Source organism: Camelus bactrianus, chromosome 10 (assembly GCF_048773025.1).
Source record: "Camelus bactrianus isolate YW-2024 breed Bactrian camel chromosome 10, ASM4877302v1, whole genome shotgun sequence".
In the NCBI taxonomy this organism is placed as follows: Eukaryota; Metazoa; Chordata; class Mammalia; order Artiodactyla; family Camelidae; genus Camelus; species Camelus bactrianus.
Genome location: NC_133548.1, coordinates 49,300,588 through 49,313,527, shown reverse-complemented (window position 1 = coordinate 49,313,527; position 12,940 = coordinate 49,300,588). Strand labels below are relative to the sequence as shown.

General features: G+C 50.6%; 1 protein-coding gene across 5 annotated transcripts in view; it reads right to left on the bottom strand.

The window, feature by feature from the left end:
* Positions 1 to 2,509: 2,509 nt before the first annotated feature.
* SLCO2B1 (solute carrier organic anion transporter family member 2B1) overlaps positions 2,510 to 12,940 on the bottom strand; it is a 48,987-nt gene continuing 38,556 nt past the window's right edge. For all 5 annotated transcript variants that reach the window (XM_045508775.2, XM_010973144.3, XM_045508773.2 and 2 more), the window contains 5 exons: positions 12,085 to 12,247; positions 7,599 to 7,762; positions 6,135 to 6,199; positions 5,671 to 5,791; positions 2,510 to 4,584 (listed from right to left, as the gene is read on the bottom strand). In XM_045508775.2, coding sequence (XP_045364731.2) covers positions 4,404 to 4,584; positions 5,671 to 5,791; positions 6,135 to 6,199; positions 7,599 to 7,762; positions 12,085 to 12,247 — 694 coding nt within the window. In that variant the 3' untranslated portion in view covers positions 2,510 to 4,403. The remainder of the gene's footprint in view (positions 4,585 to 5,670; positions 5,792 to 6,134; positions 6,200 to 7,598; positions 7,763 to 12,084; positions 12,248 to 12,940) is intronic.

The window sequence follows — 12,940 nt, the reverse complement described above, 5'->3', positions numbered from 1 at the left end:
TTCCTGCCTAATCTTTAAGGCCGGCTCTGATTTAATCTCTTCCGGGAAGCCTTCCATGGTGGCCCCAGGAAGAGTCTGTGATTTCCTCTTCTTCCCTCTCCTATATGACTACTCACTTTTGCTACTATTTACCAGCTTGTCTGCTTACACTGGGAGTTTCCTGTACTGGACACATGGCTGTGTCCCCAGCAGTGCCAGCACAGGGGCATAGAGCAGACATGCAGGATTTGTTGGTTGGTTGAATAAATGAATGAATGAATGGTGAATGAATTAACCCCTGAACCATCATTTTCTGGCTAGCCCAAGAAAAGCTATTTCCAAGGGTAAGCCCATTTTATAGCAAAAGGGGAAGCAGAAGGAAGAGACTGCTCTGGAAGGGAGAAAGAAAATCAATAAAAATGTAAATCTGGTTGAGGAAAGCTGTCCCAGGCTGGCTGTGGGGAGAGATAAGACTGGGCTGGCTGAGTGCTGGCTGACAGTGGAAGAGAGATTAGGGGACAAGCAGAGCTGCAGCCAGGGCAGGGCAAAGGGAGTGTGTTTCCCCTCAGTGATGCGTCCTCAGTCTTCACCACCTGCTCCTACCCCCATGCTGTATGTGCCTCTTAAATTCTTTCAGGGACGGGAGCAGGGAAAGGCAACTTACAAACACTGATCATCAGGTGCACTGCCTATGACTGCGTATGCCATCATTATTTGGTCTTCACAACTTTTGGGAGACAGGAGATAGGAATGATCAACTGCCTTTACAGGTGAAGAAATGGAGAGGCAGAGAAGTTAAATCACCTGTTCAGGGTCACACTGTGAGTCAGTGGCAGAGTCCAGATTTGAACTCAAATCTGACCGACTCTAAAATTCTGTTTTTACGCCACTCCACTGAAGGTCTACAGCCAGGCTTCAGATGGTTCCCAACCTCTGAAATCAGATGCACAATTATGTATAAGTGTGTGTGCATTTTTAATGGAGAGTCTGTACCTTTTATCGGATTTTCTAAAGTGGTTGTTCCCCACCTCCTCATTGCTTATAGCATGCTGCCTACCTGGAGATGGTGGCCTTTGAGCTGTGTCTGGAAGATTGGGCAGGGCTTCATTAAGTGGGATGGAGAGGCAAGCAGTGGGGTGGGGATGAAAGCCAGCTGGGCAGAGGGAAGAGCTCATGTAGGGGTGTGTTAGGGGGTAAGAATTCAACATGTCCAAAGAATGGTGAGGGTGCTGTGGGGTTTTGCTCACTTATTTGTGCTCCAATCATGGCTCTTGGCTCCCAGCTCCTGATGGGCATCTGTCTGCCCTGCAATTTCCCTGCATGAGTCTCCAGGACAAGCATCAGGATGTCAATTCTGGTCTAATCCTGTTCTCTGCTGGATTTTTACCACCATAGAATCTAGCAGGGGGACTTAACACCTTCTCCTCCAGTTCCTGGGGACAGGGTGAGAAGACACTGAGCTCACAGACACAACTAATTGCAGCTCCTCATTGGCCAGAGGCCATATCAGGGAAGAGGGCTGCTCCCTGGGCCCCTACAGTCCCTGGGAAGACATCTGACCCTTACCTTTTCCACTTCTGGCTCTCAGCCCACGTCTCCCTTATGATTACTCCTGGAATCTCCTCACTCTAGCCAGTCTGGATGATTTTAAGCACAAGCATCTCATCTTCTTTGAATCTTGGCTCAATGCAGAGGTGGACTCAGTGTGAAGCTAATGCTGCTTGAACATCAGAGCCTCTTCGCAGGCCCAGGGAGAAGCCTCTGCAATATGTTCATGTTGTCATTTTCTTGGGAAATTTGCAAAGGTAAGATACATTCACTACAATCGGTTTAGATTGCTAGTTCTTTTCACTCCAACTTCCCTTGTGTCCCAGTTTCCCTTTACATGAGGTGGCTGACATGGGCATTTCTGGGGTTTGGCTAAGGGAGAGTAGAGTTGGGGATTAATTTAATTTGGAATCATTGGGATATATTTATGTGGTTCTCAGTTACCTCTGTGTATGGATAAATCATTGTTAGCCACCTCTGTATAGAGAACGGCTTCTAGGAATCTTCCTACCCACAATCCAACTCATTTGGCATTGTGACATCAAGGTATCATATCCAGAGGTCATTTTGTGACATGAATGTGCCTTCTGCTGCCTGGCCTTGGAAGTGTATGAACAATAGAGGAGAAACAGGTTTGCAATGTACAACCAGAAGCTAGTCTGTGCAAAAAAACTTCCAATCATTACGGGGAAGATTTCTGGCAATGTGCACAGCAGTTAGTGAAAAATCTTATGCTATTTTCCTGAATTGTATGATATATTTGTTTTGACTTCTTTTTTCATTCTAAGTAAATACTCACCTTCTTACCTAATTTTGTGTTCTTTTTCTTAAAGAGATCTCTCCAGATTGTATAAGCTTCAGTTCCCACAAAATCTAGATCTAGCCCTGGCTCCACCATTTATTTTGTGCAATCTTGGGCAAGTTGCTTATCCTTTCTGAACTGTTTCCTCTTCTGTAAAACGTGAATGACAATTTGGACAGGTGAGGACTCAGAAAGTCTCGTGACTTTATTCCATTTCTGAAACCATTACTGGAGGAAGTACCCAACACAAAAGAAAATTAGACCACAATATACAGATAGGGAAAGATGTAATATACAAGAAATAATGGTGAGCAATGAATGCAGTAAAACTTAAATCTACATAACTAGAAATAATATGGTGGTTGCAGACTGTAATGCAGTTTGTAAGAAAGGATCTTTGTAATAGAAGAGACACTGTGCAAGAACAAATATAATAATAAGTTATATCTGTAATTCCAGATTATTTCTGCAGAACCTGGGAAATAGGAGGGAAGGAGAAGGAATATGAACATACCAACAGCCTCATCTTGTTGGAAGAGACTTTGAAATTCTTAGTATTGATAAATATAGGCTCAGATATTTGTATCAACCAGTAAAATTCCCAATAAAAATGGGAATTAGAACTTCTGAACCTCCATCTTCTTTGATGTGGGATAGCCTCAAAGCCCTGCCACTGAGAGCTGAGAGCTGTGCAGAGGGCTAGAATCAGCCCCCCAGCTTCTCCCCTAACCCCCAGCACAGGGATGGATACAGGGTTTTGGAAGCCCCTGCTGACAACTCCCTGCCTCCTGCCTCCCAAGCAGCGAGTCCCAGCCGGGTCGGGTATGTGTGGCAACAGAATGGGTTGGGAACAGATCAGAAAACTCTCCCCATCCCAGGGAGATAACCAGGTCAGATGAGACTGGCTATAAAACAAGACAAGGCAAGACAAGGCCTGATACAAACAAGGACCAGTTTGTTCATACCTAAGCATCCCATAGACCCACTCATCACACAGAGCTAGGCATTACTGCTCCCAGCATTACAGATGTGGGCATTACAAAGAACAGGTTCTTATACCAACCCCGACATCAAATTTACCCTAAAACACTGGTGTTACAGAACCAGACATTATTTACACAGTCCCAGGTGACACAGAATCAGAAATCCAGGAGGAAATGGTGAAATTAGGATTCTAGTCACAAAAGTCACAGTTACTTTGGTAGGCTCAGTTCAAATGGGTGAAATCTTGGCAATGCATGGGTAACAGCTAGTGCTAAGTGTGTTTGGTCTTTGAAGTTAGAAAATTCGTAAGTGTGTCTCCCTCTCCACCAGAGCCCTTAAGGCAGAGAATAGGCCTCACCCAGACAATGGCTCCCTGAGGGCAAGGGCTGGGGCTTCCTGTGTCTAGAGAGTGAGTCTCTCACACCAGGTTTCCTGAAGGCCTCACCCAGCCTGAAAGTCCTGGGTAGACCCAGTTCCTTCCCCAGTGGGTCTCCCCAGAGCTCAAGGCTCTGCCTCTAGGGGGCGCCAAGTGGATGCTTCTTAACTGAGGCTGTCCTGGCCCCACCTCCAGGCTGAGTAGGGGTGGGGAAGAGATCTGAGTCCACCCTGGTCACACAGATGGTCACGGCTGGAAGGGGCCTGAAAGCCGACAACTTCGTCTCCATCTGACAGAGATGGAAGGTGAGGCTCAGAGAGGGTGCTCCAGATGAGCAGCAGAGCAGGGCCAGGACCCAGTGTGTGGGGCAGCCTGGCCTGCTATTGTCCACTTCTCTATCCTAGGGCCCTGGGAGAAAGATATGCAGTCCTTCCACCCAGGAAAGCCTAGTTTCAGGTCAGCCTGTCTGGCTGGAAGGAAAGGGAGAAAACCCTCATGTGTCAGAAGTGGCCAACACAGCAAACCCCCAAACTCTTTGGTTCAGATGAGCAAAGGCCCAGAGAGGGTCAGTGGCTTGCCCAAAGCCACACAGCAAGTTAATGAAGGACTCAAAATTGGAAAACAGAGCTCCCAACACCCAATCTCGGGCAAAGGGCTTAGAGGAGGTACTCGCCATAGCTGCCACTCTTCGCCAGGGTGGGGCCCTGGGACAGCTCACACTCTGGATTCCTCAGGCTCCTTCTTTGGCCCTGAATCTAACAGCTGCTGCTGTAGGCCAGGGCTGGGTATGGTCTCCTTGGTCCCCTCCTCTTTGTTCTGCTGCCTTAGGATGGCCAAAATCAAGGTGAAGCAGGCCAGTGAACCTGTCTTGAAGAAGAACTGGAGGCCGAGGAACCTGAGAGAAACAAGGGACCTTGAACTCAGGACCTCCGCATTCAGGGCTTGGATATTCTTGGGCTGGAGCAGAGTAGGGTCAGCAATCATCACCCATTGTACAGTTGGAGACATTGAGACCTTGTAGGGGAGAGGCCTCCAGCTTTATGGCAATGGACCTTGTCACCATGGCCTTGGTTAGGGAAATGAGGGAACCCCTGGAGTTGGCCCCTGTGGGAGCCCTTCCCTGAAAGGGGTTAAAGACTCTGAAAAAGGAGCCCTGGGGGGGGGGGGGGGGCAGAAGCCTAGGCATCCTCCCTGCCCTGTCCTGATTGCCTCATGGCCTGGGCCAGCCCTGCCTCTCTCTGGGTCTTCCTAAGGGCTCAAGGGACCTGACAGTTGCAACTTTGGATCACCTTCATCTGCCGCAAGAAAAGGAGGATGCCCTCTCCCCTATTTGTCTAATTCACCAAGGCTCTTGTTTGACTTTTCCTCCTCTAGGAAGCCCTCCTGGACAATCTCAGTCCACAGGAACCATGTGCTTTTCAGAGCTGGAAGTGACAAGCTCCCTGCTCCCAGCCCTGCTAGTAAGTCCCTCTCCCCAACTGCCCATCCATCCCAGGGCCAACAGCCTCTCTGCCTTCAGGTATCTTTGGGCTCCCCATTGTACAGATGGAAAGATTGAGTCCCAGAAAAGGCAGGTCTCACAATGAGGGAGACAGAGCTGGGCCTGGATCCAAGGCTTTCTGTGTCCTCAGTAGAGCCATCTTCCTACCCTACCCTAACTCCCTGTCTTTCTTATAGCTGGGCTGCTCCCCTGATTCTTCCCACACTCAGCCAGCACAGACTTCAGTCAGGTCCAGCTTTGCCAGTTACCAGCTGTGTGGCCTTGGGCCACTTACTTAAATCTTACTTTACTCATCCATCAAAGGGGGAGATAGGGTATATAGCTTGTGGGACTGGTGAGCTCAGCACTGGATAGAGCACCTGTCACCTTACAGGTGGATGTCAGTGGACCTTCCCTCCCTGCTGGTGTTCTGCCTGGAACCCTGAGGGTATTTCCAGAAACTTTCCCACAGCCTCCTGGGAGCCCCAACCCCAGTCTCACCGGTTTCGAAGCAGGTTGTGGTCATAGTAGCGGCAGACGGCCCGACGCCCACAGCTCTGGGCCCAGTACACACAGGTGGTGTCAATCGCACTGCCATGGATCACAGGGCTGGGCATCCAGGCTGGAGGAGGAGGTGCTCAGGGAACAAGTGGAACCTGCACCCACCCCCTTGCCACTCCCTGGCATATATAACCCCTTCAGGGAATTTGAGCCACTGGGGGCCTCTTGGCCCATTAACTCTTCAGCCCTCAAGCCCACCCTTTACCCTGGTATTTACCCAGGTATGTCTCCCTGATGGGCTGTTTAGCTGCTTGCACACCCACCTCCAGGGTACCTAGGTTGGATCTGTGACCCTGTGGGCCAGTGAACCCTAAGGTCAGGGACTGGGTCCCACTCATCCCTGTACCCCTCCGGCCCAGCACACAGCGGGTATCTGGACTAGTGGTCCCCAGCAGGTTCTTTACCCAAAACTCTCTGGAGCATAAACTGGATCCCCACAGCCAGAGTCTTGTCTTCTTTCTTCACTCCCCTAACAAGCAGGGATACAGCGATATGAGGATTGAGAGGATTTCAGCCCTCAAGGGGCTCTCACCATCCACCTCTCTCCCACTGCCCAGCCCCAGCCTGCCCTCAGTCTCCATACTCTGTTTCCCTTCAACCTGCCGAGCCAGGTCCCCATGTGCTAGGCACAACCACTGACCATCAGGGCCCTGGGCTACCCTCCTTGTGTTCCTGGTCACAGATACATCTCCTCTCTCCCCACCCTCTGGTCCTACCAAATTCTCCCCTTCACCCTACACTTGGCAAAACCTGGAGCTGGGTAGCCAGACACGCCCTCTAGCTCCCCCGATCTGTAATGCCTCAGCCTAGGGTGCCCTGGCAACCATCGGTTTCTTCTAAGTAATCACAGGGGCTGGCATTTGTGGAGTACTTTCTACAGCTCAGTCATTCTGTGCTGTATCCCCCATATCACCCCCATATGGTGGGTAAAACATTAGACCCATTTTACAGATAAGGAGACAGGATATTTAGATGGGTTAAGTGACTTGGCCAAGACCCCACAGTCGATAGATGTAAGGGGTCAGAATTTGTGTAGCACACTGCCTGTATTAACTCCTTTTAATCAGACTGCCTGCTGGGACATCTTATTCCTCTACTTTTGTTCTTACAGCCAGCCTTCTTTATAGTTCTATGTGCCTTCTTATATTGTAAGGTGCTCCATCCCCCTTCTAATTTTCTAGAAAACAGATAGAGAATAAAATAACCTCAGCATAATGAAAATTTGGAATTACTCTGCTTTGAGGTCCTCTTATTACAGTCCCCACCCACCCCAGGATATGCTGACTTTGGCCTCAGATGACAATTTGTCGGTCCCAGCAGGACAACAGCCAGAAAGATCTTTGACCAAGAGGTAGTACTCAGCACGGACTGGGTCCACAGTGGACACTTAATAAGTGCTTATTGAAGTGGCATTCAGAGTCATGGACCACATTAATGGGGTCTGGATTTCTAGATGCACCATCTGTGGCCGGTTCACTGCTGGTAGGTTGGGGTGAGGAGTCAGGTGATGCTCCTCCACTTCCTCCTCATTGTGACTAGAGGCCAGGGCATGGCCTTAGGTATGGCCTTCCCTCCTCTGGAGCAAGTCAGGGCCTGAGCTGGGGGTCCTGGCCCCAGTACTCTTCCTTGCTACATGACCTGGGGCTAGCTCCTGAATTTCTCTGCGCCTCAGTGTTCTTTTCTGTAAGATGAGGAGAAAACTTCATCTCAGCAGTTTGCCATGAGGATGAAAACAGGACAGTGAGAGCCTGGTCTGCTGTGGGGGCCCAGGACACCTTCTTCTTTGAAGGTTTCCCTCAGGATTCCTTGTCCTGCCTATGGTTAAGGATCTCTTGGTATCCACTAGTTCTGGCCTACCCTGCTTTCACCTTAGGATGAGCATGAAGGAGGGTGTGTGGGTGACACTGGCCAGTGCTGCACCCAGGCTGACCAGGATCATGAAGGGCAGCACCAGGTGGCTGCAGGTTGAGTCACAGGAACCCGCTGGCACAGGGCCACCCCCTGCCACGCAGCTGCAGTTGGCGTAGAAGACCTACAGTAGGGAGGGGGGAAAAAGAGGCTTCAGGAACCTCCAAGGACAAGCAGCTGGTCAAGGGCCTGAGGCCCCAGGAGGCTTATGAGAGACCCATGGACACAAAAACACTGGGGCAGAGCTGGCTGGACACTGGGATTTCTGACCCTTTGGCTGAGTCAGGATGCCTTGAGCAGCCAGACAGGTACCTGGACACAGGCTATCTGCACATCTGCACATAAATGGGCTGAGCCTGGGATGAGGCTGTGGGGAGAAGAGGACATGGAGAAGAGAAAAAGGAGAGGCAACTAGAAGAAAGTCACCCCCAACACACCACACATAGACCCCCACACACTCTCACACACACACATATCACTCACTACATATACGAACTCACATACCGCATATACTCATTCTTTCACCTGGTGATGTCAGAATGTTCCAAATTCCTGGCTGTCTATGCAAGGACTCAAAGCAGCAAAGAGTGTTTTGGGGGAAGGAATTCAGACTTTTCAGTTTAGTGTCTCCTCTTCCTGCTTTACTGAGGTGTTCCAGGGCACTAGTTTCCAGAGCAGATTCTCAGGGAGAGATTCAAGCACAAGATGGACAGAGACAGTACAGTGGGAGTCCTGGTTCAGCAGGTGAGGGCCAAGGAAGGCTTCACCAAAGAAGGGGTGTTGGATTTGGGTCTTGAGGAATGCATAGGAGTTCACCAAGAGGAAAATCAGAATGAGTAGTGGGAGAGTCAAATGTAAAATCACAGTGGCATATAAGACCCCAGTCAACCTTTCCTCCTGCTGGGAGCAGAGTGCATGCAAGCATGAAAGGACAGAGGGGAGGCCTTTGGGAGGTACGCTGGGGCAACACGTGAAGAGCCTTGGACACAAGAGAATCTGGACTGCTGTTTCCAGAAAAACAGTGGACTGGGTACCCTGCCAATCATCCTGCTGACAATTTAAAATGCTGAATAAAGTATTGAAAACATTGTCCTGAATGTCCACGAGCTGGCAGAAAGGGAAAAAATACTCAGGTTCAGTAGTAAGTGAGGTAAACTCAGAGGAGAGCAGAGTCCTGAAACAGGCTTTGGCCACAAGGTGTTTGCAGAATTTTGTACGATGGAACACAGCTTTCTGAGGTTTGGGGGGCTACGGGGCCTGAGGAAGTGTCCTAGCCCTCCCTTCTGCCTGATGGAAGGTCTGATGGGAGACCCCCAGAAAACTGGGACCCTTCCAAAGCCTGAATGAAGTATGAGGAAAAGCTAACCCCTTTCCAAACAGCAAGGGAATGTCCCCAGGCTGGTGTAGGGGTGTATTTGATTGCAGCCTGAATTCCCACTCCCCCCAGGTGGCCTGGAAAACCTCCAGATTCTGTCAGAATTGGTTTGGACCAACAGTGCCCTGAGGCGACTGACAGGAAGGAAGCCCTGGCTTTTCTTTTCTGCCCCATAGATCAGTTTCCCAACCAGCGTGCCCTAGGGGCCCCTGGCCTCAGCTGGGAGACCACCTGTGCAGGGATCGCATCAGCTCTTAGCCGTCACCTGGCTGGCTCCAGGCAGCTGGAACCCTCTGGGCCTTTAACCTCCAGCCCTGATGGCCTCAGACTCTTTCCAATGTGAGAAGCGCTGGTAAACCCTGAGGCAGATGCCAGGAGCCTCAGAAAGATTGTAAGCTTGGGAGAGACAAGACCTGATAGTACAAATGCTACTCTGGCTGCTACAAGAGGATGGATCTCATGGGGGAGGTCCATTAAGAGGTAGGGAGTCAGGGAGGGTTTTGATTTGAGAGATATTTAGAAGGTAGAATTGGGACAAGGTGAGAGAGAGAGAGACAGAGAGGAAGAGAGATAGAGAGAGAGAGAGACAGAGACTGGAGGCCTAGAATTCCAGCTTGGGTGCCTGGATGCTCCGTTCACTGCATGACAAGGTTATGCTGTCATATGTGCATGCCCTCCTGAGCACACACCATGTGGACCTTCACTCCAGGCTGAGCAACCCACTGGGCTGGAGATACAATAGAGGGACAGGTATGTGGAGAAATATGCCAAGGCAAGGTGACTGGAAGAGAAATATCCTGTTCTTTTTCTGAGAGGCAGAAGGTTGCTGGGAGGGACACAAAACTAGAGGCCTTTCTCTTGAAGTTTTCCCAGCCCTTCATTCATATTTATCTAATTCCATGGCAGGAAGTTCTTCTTACGAATGCCTTCAATCTGTCCAGCTGCCTCTGATTCTTACTCTCTATGGGGACTCATTCCTACCCCCTGAGCTCTAGATGCCAGCAGCCGTCCACCTCTCCCCATCTTTCCCCTGGTCCTTTACTTCATAAACAGTTACTGAGCACAGCTGTGCTGGACACTGATGACCCAGCCCTGGGCTGAGGAGCTTGCAGCTGGCCTGAGGAGGCAGGCTAGCCAAGAAACAATTCCAGGCCAAGGTGACAGTTCCTGAGTGCTGACCAGGACTCAGCTGCACCCTCCTTCAAACACGATACCCAACACAACCTCTGAGGATGCTCTGGAGAAGGGACCAGGCTTGGAGGCCAGAGCACTGGGTTCTAGTTCTAGCTCTGGCATTAAGACTTTGTACAATGCTTGGTCCTCTCCTGGGCCTCCATTTCCCATCTGTATAATGGGCATAATAGGAGTGTGTATTAATCCATGCTTAATATTTCCCAGGCACGTGCTAAGTGCTTTTCGTGAATTTTGTCATGTGGATCTTCACTTACTATTTAATGAATTTATCTAGGTAAAGCATTTAGCACAGTGCCTGGTATATAGTAGGTACTCAATACCATCACCTCCATTTCACAGACCAGGAAACGGAGACACAGATGAAATATTTTACCTAAAGTAACAGAGTCAGTTAGAGGCTGAATAGGGATTTGAACCAGGTGGCCTGGCCTCAGCGCTCAGGGACCTATATCAGCAAGAGTTCACTGTCCTCTTGGGGATCCTTCCCCAGCTGCCAGGGTCTCAGGGAACTCAAACCAGGTCAGAACAGTGAGTACTAGGAGGCCGGAAAACCCAGGATTACAATTATTCCAAATGCAAACAGTTTACACAGCTCAGGTGGCACCTGGCTGGCTTCTGAAGCACCATCAACCAGGTGCTTTACTCTGTGCCAGCCACTGGGGCCCAGGTCTCTCCATGCAGGAGTCTTGGGCTTAGATGCTGATGCCCAGCAGGACACAACAGCAGGGGTTCCGTGTGATGGGGTGCGAGACTCTGGAGAGAAGGAGGCGTCATAACTACTAACCTGACACCACACCCTCACACATATGCTTTACTCCAGCCTTGGGGCCTAAGGAAGGTGAGTCCTGTCCCCACTTGTCCTTTGGGGTCAATGCGGAGAGAGGGGAGGGGGAGTCAGCTGGTCTTGGTGGCCTTTCTAAGATACACATAGAACACACTGCTGCTGCCCTCTTTCTCCACCTGTGAGTTCCCTGAGGGCAAGGCCCCTTGGCTCTGGGTTTGTCCTCAGCCCCTAGCACAGGCCCTGGCACAAAGGAGGGGCACCATGAAGGTTTATTGACTGACTGATTGACTGTCTGAATGGGTTCATTGCATCAGCCTCCCCACTGGTTTTCTTGTCTCCTGGACTGTGTTCTGTTCACTTTCCTCCACACTGTGGCCTCAAATGTGATCAAACACAGATCTGACCTAGTCACTCCCCTGCTTAAAACCCACCCAAGTCTCCCCATTACTCCTTGGATGAAGTCCCCACTCACAGCCTAGCATTCAAGGCCCTTCCCTGTCTGGGCCTTGCTTACTCTCCATGAAACTTTTTTTCTGCTCCAATAAGTTCTTTGCAGTTTCTTGAAACACTGTACTTACGTGTGTGTGTGTGTGTGCATGTGTGTGCATGCCATGTGATGTGCTTGCTTCCGGAATCTCTGCTTCTGTTTCCCTACCCCCACCCCCAGCCCCCATTGCCTGGAAACCCTTCCTTAGTTTCCCTGATCATCCTTGAAGATCTAGCACAAATGCCACGTCCTGAGAAGACTTCTGGGACCCTCCCAGATGGGCTGTATCTCCTTCCATCCTTGTCTATACTTCTCCTGCCCCTGGAATTCCTGAGTTATTTACTTTTGCATCTCCCCTGCACAGACAGCTCAAGCCAGATCTGGCTCACCTCTGTGCTCTGAGACCTGGCACATGGCTGGACCCAGGCTGGAAATGAAAGCTTATTGAAAGAATAACATCCTACATCTGCAAACAGAAGAAGACAGACAACAGAGAGAAGAGCCAGAGAGTGAGAACATTCAGAGGTGGAGAGTGTGACAGGCACACAGAGATGGACAGTGCAGAGCCCATGGGAGGCAGAGGGAGCAGCCAGAGGCCTGACCCACCTGGCGTTTGTCCGGAGCCTCCTGGACTACCCTTGTGCAGCCAGCGTGGCAGGGTGTGAGGTACTCCACACCGGTGCTGGTGTCGCAGACAGGGTTAAAGTCATCTGATGGGCAGGAACAGGGCTCCATGCAGCCTGGAAATAGCTCCAGCCCAGGCTGGGCACTATGGGAAAGAAGGCCAGCAGGGTTGGCCTGGCTCTCCCTCCCTCAGGCCACAAGCTGGGGCCACCTCAGCCCTGCAGCCCATCTCCCCACCCCCGAGAGCAATAGCCAGAGATTTCAGCTCCACACAGAGGTTTTTCACTGTCAGAGCTGCTCCATGACATGCAGTGGTGAGCCCTTTCCAATGGAACAGGGAGATGGGCTAGAAGCTGCAGGAGGCCTCCAATGGGAGAGGTGGGGAGTCGAGTCTGGACCAGAGGCTCTTCCAGCCCCAAAAGCCTACAAGTCTTTAAGCTGCTTCTGCAAACATCTTTGCTCCTTTTTTTAGGGAACATAAGATAAATTCTTCCCCAAATTTAGTCTCAGATGAAAAGTGCTTTTTTCTCAATTAGCTGGATTGCTTCTTTTTCTTAGAAAATTCGAGCTATATGTGTGGGACCCAGTCAGGGTACCTGAATAGCTGTGGGATCTCCAACCTGATCCTGCCCCTCTCTGCCCCTCTCAGTTTCTCCATCTGTCAGCTAGGCCGGTCCCCCTTGCCATCACCATCCTGTAGTCTCATGACCTCTCTCTCACTCTCGCTACCCTGTTCACTGTCCAGGGCACATTTTAGTCCCACCCAACTCCCTCCCAAGGGCCTGCCCCCCGGTCCCAGGAGTGCCCCTTCTAGTTGGCCAGGGCAAGATGGGGTGCA